Source organism: Etheostoma spectabile, chromosome 5, assembly GCF_008692095.1.
Source record: "Etheostoma spectabile isolate EspeVRDwgs_2016 chromosome 5, UIUC_Espe_1.0, whole genome shotgun sequence".
Lineage (NCBI taxonomy): Eukaryota > Metazoa > Chordata > Actinopteri > Perciformes > Percidae > Etheostoma > Etheostoma spectabile.
Genome location: NC_045737.1, coordinates 34,234,217 through 34,244,743, shown reverse-complemented (window position 1 = coordinate 34,244,743; position 10,527 = coordinate 34,234,217). Strand labels below are relative to the sequence as shown.

Here is a 10,527-nt window from a genome sequence, read left to right as displayed (position 1 = left end):
ATGTCCTGACAGTAGAATATGAGACAGATAATCTGTGAAAAAATCAAGCTCCTGTGTCTCCTCCTTGTGCTCCTGCTGCCACTTGCAGAAATACACCGCTCCCGGTCAGAAACAGCCAATCAGAGTCAAGAGGACTGTCTTAGCAGTGTCAATCACTCTCGTGTACGCGCTGCTCATGCCCCTCCCCCGCACAGCGCGTACCACCGTTCAAGCTCAAGATTGCTAGTGCACTGCTGCTTTGCTAATCGCGGAGAAACAACTTTTCAGGAAAACTGCAAATTTCTCGAGTGACACCTGCTCAGAAAACAAAGACGGGAAAACGAAGAAGACCGATGACGAAAAGCGAGCTAAAAAGAAAAGAATTAAACCGAGCCCGAAATAAAACGAGGGTCAACATCGGAGCGGCTTTTCAGAGGTGGAGGGAGCTACGCCTCCTGAAAGGAGTCAACACGGATTCTGAGCTAGCGTTAGCCACATTTCTGCTCGACATGTAAGTGTCCCTGCTTGATTTGTTTCATTTTTTAAGAACTACACAACTAAGATATCGATGGTTACAGTTCACTTTCAGTACACTGGTGATAGCGCAATTCTCAGTTTACTCTGTAGCTTGTTGCTAAGTCTAACATTTAGCTTGTTAGCTTGTAGCACGGCAGGAATGTTGTAGCAGGTGAAGATTAACTTTACTTGCAAACTCCTTCACCCTCAGTATAACTAATATTGTTTCGATGCCTACATTTAGTAAGCCAAAATGTTTTTTTGTCAATCACAACACATGTAGCTATGGTTAAACTAGTGGTGGGGGGGGGGCTGTAGCGCAGCAGAGAGCAAGGGGGAGGGACCTGTAAGGTGTACTTGTTCAAATTTTTAGGCTAAGTCCACGTTTTCTCAGAACTCCCTACTGCAGCTTTAAGTAAAGTGGAGGTAGGAAGATTCCTGACTGGAGGGCGCTATATGTACCAAATAAAGAATGGTTTTATTAGAAAGAAGTGGCAGGAGCGCTTCTGGTATCCCTTAACCACCGGTGCTCATAGAAGGGAATGCAAATCACAAAAAGGAAGAAGATATATGACGAAAAAAGAAATCAAGTCCAGGCACTCAAGGACTACACCCTGAGAGGCTCAAGCCGACACGCATTGGTGTATTTTTAATTTATTGCCCTATTTATTAAAGGCCTTTCATCACTTTTTGTAACCAACCTTGAGAGCCTGAACTTGATTTATTATGACTTTTTGGTCATAATTCTTCTTTCTTTTTGTGAAGGAATTTCATTTGTCAATTTTCCCCTTACTTGCATCGATTCCTCATATTTCAATTTAATTTTATTTATAGTATCAATTCATAACAACATTTACCTTGAGACATTTTACAGATAGAGTAGGTCTAGACCACACTCTATATTTGCAACGACAAAATACGAGAACAGAGTTGATGGCATCTGATCTGTCAGTGTTTCCATGGGTTGACTTCTGGTGGGAAACAGGACACAAACGTTGGTCCCTGATGTCAAAGTCACACAGTGTGTACACAGGGTCGGCCGTCTGGTTGGTGTGTCAGGGGCTTAACAGGACTAGGTTTGAAGCATGGGCATGTTTTGGTTATTATAAGAATGCCGAAGGACAGTCTGCAGAACGTGCAGGAAAAAAACGTTGGTGCTAAAAGCATTGAACACGCTTTTAAAATACCGCGATAATACAGACAACTTTGGTCACTATAACAGTGAGGTTACATTTTCATACCTTTACATCCCAGATAATAGTTGGGAGCATTTGAACCAACAACCAATGGTGCCATTTCTGTGGTGAGACAGTTCTTGAATTTCCCATTGTATTAAGATTTCCACCGGGTGGAGCACATCAAATATTTCCATAATTTGTGTTCGGAGAGCTCATTGTTGTGGGATGCGCTGTGGTACCGGGGTTAAATGATGAATGTCAAAAAAGTAAATCAGTTTCTCATATTAAAATGACTATGTCTGAGAGAAGGAACAAAGGACCATTTCAAGGTAATAATATTGTCTAGTTACTAAATGCAAATTACCAAAGCTATTTCTACTGCCGGTAAAGTGTTTGACATAGAGTGCAAATATATTTGCATAAAGAAAAAAAAAACATTTAAAGTAAATGGCCATACAATCATTATATAATAGTTCAGCTAGTTATATGATAAGAATGCCTCATAATGTGTAGCACTTGTTAAGTAGTAAGAAGTAAACAAACTACAATAGGTTACATCACACGTACATTTTATGATGTCTTCTTATGTCTTTTTATGTATATTTAATGTCTTCAGGAAACTTGGAATTAAAATAAAACCATGGGGGTCTGAAGTAACTTTGACTGCAGATAAGCTGCTAAAAATCCCCTACCCTCAGCCCACAGCTCACTGTGGGACATTAGGCAGAAAATACCTACAAGTTCTTTCATGTTCCAGTGCTGCTGTCCAGCTCTGCCACCCCATGTGTCTCCCCTCCATTCTGGCACCCCTGCCTAGCTGCACAACATGAATTTGTAAAGACGGACATACTGGCAGTTCCAGAAAATTGTATGAGGTTATAGTCCTAACAGCCAGTGGTCCAACTTGTAACAGAACAGATTCATTTAAATTTTCTATCCATGAATAAACACATGAGGCATAAAGGACATCATCTGGGCCTCTGATCAACCCTAAGCCTGGGAAACAAGGCCTCCATCTGCAACCAAATCTGGCACAGTAGCTGCAAAACTGAGGTGATCACCTACTGTCTCCATAACAACGCAGAGGGCCGATGTGGTAGACGGCCTGTGAGCCCGTTCTGTTGGTGTCCCCAATCACTATCTGGCTCACTGGCAGATGGTCTTTATAGGAGAGGATTCCTGTGTCGTTGGCCCTGTGGCACACAAAACAGAAAGGAATAAATAGCAACACAGTGCCCTTGGGGTGGATGCGGTCCTGGGGGTCCAGATTAAGGGATCCATTCTTCTGCATTAGCACAGAACGCAGAGTAAACACATTAAAAAGGGAGCAATCTATCACAATGCAGACAATTGCCTCTGGAAATATGCAAACTGAGCTGAATCAAGAGGAGCTTTGCAGTGGATTAACAAACAGTAAACAAAGACGTTCAGAGCGTCCAACCCCAAACTATTATGCAGCCTTTTGTTTTTTCCTTCAGTGCTTTAAAAATATGATTAGATTGATCGTGATTGTAATATTATGTATGAGCTGTAATCAATGATTTTGGAGTAAATACTGGTGTATAAAATTGTTAAAGAAAATTCAGACTTAATCAGTCTCAAAGTACTGTAGATAGACGAGAAGAATAACACTGAACAGATTCTGGACTTTGAGCTGCTCTAAGTGGTTTTAGTGATTTATTAATGTTCTCTGAATGTGTTCTGAATGCCTAATTGATTAATTGACTAATTAATAGTAGCCTTTCTGTGGATTATCTAAGGGTGGAAGTTTATGGATATAGCACAGAGAAATCATTGATGATATTATTTATTTGGGTTTTATTCTCTAGTGGTCATGTCCCTTTTTCTTTTCCCTGTTTGTCTATTCATATTTGGAACCTTATTTAGTAAAATGAAACATTCAAATGCAATAATATTAATTTTAAAACATCTTACATAATAGAACAAAGCTAACAGGAACCACTGTTTTAAAAGTTGACTTTTTTTTATACATACTTTTACTTTAGCAAGGTTTTGAATGACAGACTTTTACCTGTAGTGGAGTATTTTCACAGTGTTCTGTTAGTACTTTTGTCAATGAAAAGGATCTGGACATTTCTTCCACCACTAGTTTGTGGTGCAGTTGAATTGTATTGTGTTATTTAGACTACCCTCAGTAATATCAATGTTGTGGACAAAATAATAGAAAGACCTTGTTCGATAAAAACATACTGAAAAACGGAAAGAAAATACTCTTTCTGGAATTGAAATTCCAAATCGAGTGTGTCCGCATTTCGGCGTGTACCATGTGTCTGTGTCTGCATCACAGTTGCAGAAGTAGTTCATGTCCATGCAGTTCTCCTCCAGGCTGCAGGAGCACTGCTGGACTCCAGGCAGGAATCCTCCCCAGTAGCTCCGTTTCTCTCCTTCCCAGTCCAGCCACCATGTGAGCGGACTGCCGTCTGCAACAACACAGCAGACAGTCAGTGACCACTGCGGCAGCCTGATGCCTGCCACTGCCACAGCTCAGGCTCAAGTAGGTCAAGGGCATGGGCTATATCTGGAGGAGAGCATTGTTTTGCTTCACTCTCTTTATCACAAAATGCAGAAAAAATGCACAAAGTGCACTCAGAAAAACATCAAAACAAATACACCAATCAAAAATGAAATATTTATAGATGAGCATGCGACAGAAGTCCTGTGAGGCAGCTGTACATAATATGAGAATAAAACATAGAACGTATTGAGAATAAAATTATTCTTTCATTTCAAGATAAAACTGGGAGTGAATGTAAGTTTCAATACCTTACAAAATGTTAACATGTTATTTAGATTTGTTTTGGCCAAAAAAACAATTTATCATCATATGCAAAACATACACGCACACACACACACACACACACACACACACACACACACACACACACACACACACACACACACACACACACACACACACACACACACACACACACACACACACACACACACACACACACACAGATATCACTTTATACACAGTCGTATCCAATACATACACACTTAGACACTAGTATATTGACAAGTACACAGTCAGATGTATCCATCCTGTTTTTATCCATATTGTTTTATCATTTCAGCTGTTTTAAAATCGGAACCAGGCAGGGGGGCTGCAAATTGTAGCCTTAGCTGGACGCCCCATATGCATTACATCTATCACATTACTTATTTCTATGTGACAAAGTGTTTCTGTATGGTCCCTTTTTTATGATTCAGCCAAATTTGTTATTTTCTTCATTGCATAAATGTATTTATCTTGATTCTCTGCTGGCATTTCGTGACAGACTGTCTGTGTATCAACGAAGCCAAACCATATACAGCAAAGGCATGATTCATCACCTCCACTATAGGGTTAAGGGATCCAGCTTCAATCATTTGTCACACAACGTGACCCTGCATTGCGGATGAGGCCAACGAGCGAGGAAAAGCCCATTAAGCTACATGTCACAATGCATAATTAAGTGACAAATGCCACGATGCTTTTGTCCCACCCGGCATACATTATAGCTGCATGAGTTTATATGTGTGGATACACATGTCATATTAGTCTGATACAGCAAAGAATGTCCCATCTACGTTAATTCACTCTCCATGTGATGTGCTGCTATCATGTAGAAGATAACTCCCATGAAACCTTCTCCAAACAAGATCTGATGGGCCATGACAAACAGTCTAATGCCGCACATAACAATTGTTGGATAAAAGTTATGTACTGTATATGGCCAGTACGCCAACATTTGTATTACAACGGCTGAAATGAATACACTCTGTACTGTCTTGAATCTCAGAATGTCTCTTTTTTTTCATTTAAAGTTTCTATTGAGGTTTTTTAATGAAACTTTAATTGTCTGTTGTCCTTTATGACGTCATCACCCTGAAAGAAATTTAAAAATCCTCAAAAAAAATTTAAACAAAGTGATTCATCAGATTAAATAAGTAAGCCTTTTTTGTCATTTCAACTTTCTTAAATAAATATTCTTTCAGCAACATAAATACATTTAGGCAGTAGGCTAATCTAATAAGGGCATCAAATAATGATGTAATAATAATCACGCCTTTAGGCTCTGTAATGGCAGTCCACGATGATGATGTATTATCATCATCAACATTTCTTATTATTCATGTAACTCCTGGACTCTGATTGATGATGCTGGATATGTGTAAATATGTAAAGTGTACAGCATCTCTGTTCTCTGTCCTATCCAGACTTCAAGGTCAACGTGTCTCTATGATATGATAATGCTTGACCCTGAAGCTGGTGAAATAACAGGCTCTCACAGATATCCTTACTTATTTGAGCATATGTGCACTTGAAGTCCCTGTGTTGCTGTGAGTCCATCAGCAGACGATTGAATAAACATTTCTGTAGATTTATTCAAGTAATGCCATCGCAACATTATGCCATGTCAGAAAGATCACAAGTTGGAAACAATCCTACGCAGCACCACTGGAATCTAATTCTACAAAATAATATTAGTGGAGCATAATCTTTATCTTTATCTATCTAAGCTTTGAGCTATTGGGTAAAGCCCAACTAGAGTCTGCAAAGTGTTCATCACACCTGCAATACAAAAGAATGGAGAACAATCAGAAAATGTGGTGCCGGAGGATTACTCAATGATAACTGGAAATGTAACCATGTAATCCTGATTTCTATTTAAACACTATGCACTGTCACTTTACCACTGTGTGTCTCAAGAAAGGTCCTTGGGTATGAATTGTTGAACGACAAAATAAAACCAATGCAGAGGTGACAAGTGCGTGCGGGAATTTTCTTTTTTTTCATGAGGAATCATCATCATCCAGGCCAAAAATGAAAATGGTGAATTGAGATTTGAATTGCCAATATAAATTCCATAGAAACAAGTGCTGGTTGATGTCAAAAAATGGCATTGTCATCAAACTTCTTAGAGTGTGTTCAAAGCGCTACAGAACATATGTATTTTAAATACAAGACATATCTCAACATCTGCTGGTTGGACAGGCCAACATCATCATCACGAGACACCATCTGTAGCAAAAATATTTAACAAGAGTAAACCAGAAAACTAAACTAAACTACACTCGCCAATGTAAGATTTTATTTTCTTTTTTGGTTGTTCACAACTAACCATACCTGTCAGGTGGATAAACCAAAATTAATGCTAAAGGAAAAAAAAACACACAAATAAATATGTGAAATAAGCAAGACTGAAAAGTAGAATTCTGAAACCAGCAGTCATTAATTTGCTGTTGTGAATGTTCGTTACGTCACTGTCAAACTTAATTAATCACAGGTGTTAAATAAGGAAGAATGCACATGCTATACAGCTAAAATCCAGAACATCTTGTCATCAAATGCTTGCATCTATAAACCCAGGAGGCTTCTTCCAGCAGCTGCTGTCATTTTTCCCCTCCTGTTCTTTAACATGATATACAATTTAGTCAAAAGTAAGAATCGAGGTACGTACAGAACAAAGACATCATAAGCCTGTGTACTGAATAATCATTTCTATCAGTCAAACATCAATCCTAACCATTCTCATATCAAAACGGTCTATTTAACCATGACTCTCTATTTGGCTTAGGGCCTACACGTACACCTAGGTGGGTTTTCTGCATTGCACTCCCGGTTTCAGATAAGCGTGATGCTAACCCAGAGAGCCTCATTAAGAGCAGAACCATAAGCGCCAAGCAGAACTGCATTTCCATTTGTTACTATACATGGTTACATCAAGAGTGTTCCTGGCTGAATTCATTTAATTATGCTGTAAAGTATGTTTGAAATCAAAAGTGATATTGTTTGTGTCTTAAAGCTCATCAAAGTAAAACATAAAGATACATTTTAGCTTTTTCCACAGGAGATTGTTGTGCTCAAAGAAAGGCAACCATGGAAAGAAATGTGAAAGTTAGCTCACACGGCTATTTTATAGCCGTGTGAGCTAACTTTGATGTCTGGTGTGATAATGAACTTGTTTGTTTGCACATGAATGGCACCCAGGGAATAGGGGGAATAGCTGAATCTGGGACTTCATGAATGTTTCATGAATGTTTCATGATTTAAGAGCAAAAGTTTGAATGTTTGGGACACCATAGGTGCCAAAGCAGTTCAACATGAATGCACACAAAAAGATTGGAGACCGTCCTCTCCCATTATTGTAAATATATTGTAAAAAAAAGCAGAAGGCAGGGTGTTGAAGGCGAAGCAGCTCCCTATACAACAAAGCACTGGCAGCCCAACTTTCAATTTACAATGCAACAACTATCAGTCCCATGATGCTGAAATATCCAGAACAGTCAAGACACAAAACTTCCAAAGCATGTTCAGATCGACTCTGCAAAATAGCATCCCCTTATACATTCAGATTCTGGCAACGCAGTGGGAGTGCCAATGCAGAAGGCAGAAGGGTTGCCCAGAAAAAAAATTGCTCAACTTTTTCCGCAAGACAATGTCATCTGGCAAGGCGCTATATTGGCCAATCAAAAACTTGAGAGCACAGATTTTGTAACATGAAAACTGTATTTCCACTGAAGAAATCCTGCCTTATTGAATTAGCGTTAGAGTATTTTTGGCATCTTCAAATGCATTAATCTGTAACTCAAACAAGGCTTCCTGGATGTTATTTTATGTCTCACCGGCAGTGTTCAAACTGTACCGTGGCCTTTGGGGTAGCTCACTTTTTCTTAAATATGATTGGATATACAGTATAATAATCAGTTACTGACCCCATCAAACCTCGACACAGGTATCAAAACAAAACATCATAGTATGATACAATACGGCCAAGTTTTGGATATTGCGCTGCCACAATTCGATGGCGATCAAGAACAGTATGCATGCCGGAATCTTTATTAAAGGTGCTCTAAGCGATGTAACGTGTGTTTTAGGCGACAACATTTGTTGTCACATACAGTAGACATCTCCTCACTATCCGCGAGCTGCCTGTCCCCAGAAGACACTGTAAAAAACGCGGTCTCTGTAGACAGCCCAGGGCAACCAAAACAAACTGTGCGAATTATACAAGGATTTGGAGGTGGGGTTTGGGGGGGGGGGGCATTGAAGCACAGAAGGAAGGGGGAGGGGACTGGATGAGAAGGAGGGAGGGGCAAGCTAGTCTTGTTTTTTTTTTAAATACTTCGAACGTCAACAAGAAGTAACGTCACCCAACATCGCTTAGAGCACCTTTAAAGTGAATTTGTGATGAATCACCCTCATTCAAGAATTATACATTAGAGCTCAATTTTACGCATGATTCATGATGATAAAGATACAGAAAAATAGAAATTCATGGCAAAAATAGCATATTTTAGAAAACTCCCCAAAATTTCCCAAATCATGTTTTCAGGAGAGCTCATATCTTATTAAGAGGAGCCCCCAAGCTCCCCATGGCAGACCTGCAGTTTCACCCTGCTCACAGGTACCATAAAAGCAACACGCCTTCACCAACGCAGGCCTATGCATTTTTAACTGTTTTCAGGTTTAACTCCCACTAAGCCGGCGGCATCTGTAGAGCTAAATCTGTCTCCAAAACCAAAGGACTACAGCAAAGTTTCTTTTTCCTTTTATACTATAATAAAAGTGTGCTTCACAGCCAACATGTAGCCAAGGGTGCTGTCAGTACTTTGTTCAGCCTCAGATGTTAAAGTGAAATAAAAAAAACACATATTCAATTCCAGATCCTGTACTGTTTCAATGTGCCAATAGTTCCATTATCTTTTGGTATAAAGTAGGCCTACCAAATATAAAGAAAAAAATAAACAAGACTTGACTGTGTCATTAGTAGCAGCTTGCAGAGCAATATTTCATTAGAGAAGATAAATATTCTAATTTCCATTCACTGTGGCTTTCAAATTTCAGACACACACACACACACATTTAGTCATTGTCCATGCCTTTTACAGATGTTGTTGACATTTAAACACTGATTTGATCTCAGTTCATAAACACTACAGCGGGAAAATAATACTCACCTTTTGTATTAAAGAGACGGGACTTCTTGCAGTTGTAAACCACTTCCTGTTGGCAGTGCTCTGAGCCTGATACGATGGCACGGATTTGCTCAGCTGAGGCGCTGTAGTTGAACTTCATGATGTGCGGTTTGTAAAGAGAGGAGCCCTGGACTGTAACTGGAGTTGTGTTGTTGTGCGTCAACACCGTCCACACCTTCTCCTCTGAAAGAAAAAAAGTGTATCGTTAGCATGGACCCACTGTAAACTGTCCAAATACATGTTAGCTTGTTAGCCTGAACACACCTGTCCAAATATATGTTAGCTTGTTAGCATGAACACACCTGTCCAAATACATGTTAGCTTGTTAGCATGAACACACCTGTCCAAATACATGTAAGCCTGTTAGCATGAACCCACTGTAAACACATGTCTAATACATGTTAGCTTGTTAGCATTCCAGTCATTCCAATTTTGGAATCAGTCACAGTGAAAACCGTGGACATTTCCAGGGACAGATCCAACCAGGGACAGGTCATCAAAACCGGGGACTGTCCCCGTAAACCGGGGACGTCTGGTCACCCTATGTTAGCATGAACCCACTGTAAACACCCTGCCCAAATACATGTTAGCCTGTTAGCATGAACCCACTTTAAACACCCTGCCCAAATACATGTAAGCCTGTTAGCATGAACCCACTGTAAACACACCTGTCCAAATACATGTAAGCCTGCTCTGTACCCACTGTAAACACACCTGTCCAAATACATGTAAGCCTGTTAGCATGTACCCACTGTAAACACCTGTCTAATACATGTTAGCTTGTTAGCATGAACACACTGTACACACAATGTCCAAATACTTATAAGCCTGTTAGCATAAGGTGACCAGATTTCTCAGACAAAATCCG

General features: G+C 39.7%; 1 protein-coding gene and 1 long non-coding RNA gene across 2 annotated transcripts in view; one reads left to right on the top strand and one right to left on the bottom strand.

The window, feature by feature from the left end:
• Positions 1 to 10,527, bottom strand: part of LOC116689508 (contactin-associated protein-like 5) — a 98,863-nt gene that overhangs the window by 23,546 nt on the left and 64,790 nt on the right. Inside the window, exons 13-15 of the mRNA XM_032516065.1 lie at positions 9,642 to 9,842; positions 3,958 to 4,114; positions 2,739 to 2,866 (exon numbers count right to left, since the gene is read on the bottom strand). Coding sequence (XP_032371956.1) covers positions 2,739 to 2,866; positions 3,958 to 4,114; positions 9,642 to 9,842 — 486 coding nt within the window. The remainder of the gene's footprint in view (positions 1 to 2,738; positions 2,867 to 3,957; positions 4,115 to 9,641; positions 9,843 to 10,527) is intronic.
• Positions 1 to 10,527, top strand: part of LOC116689509 (uncharacterized) — a 24,971-nt gene that overhangs the window by 8,803 nt on the left and 5,641 nt on the right. The window lies entirely within an intron of this gene.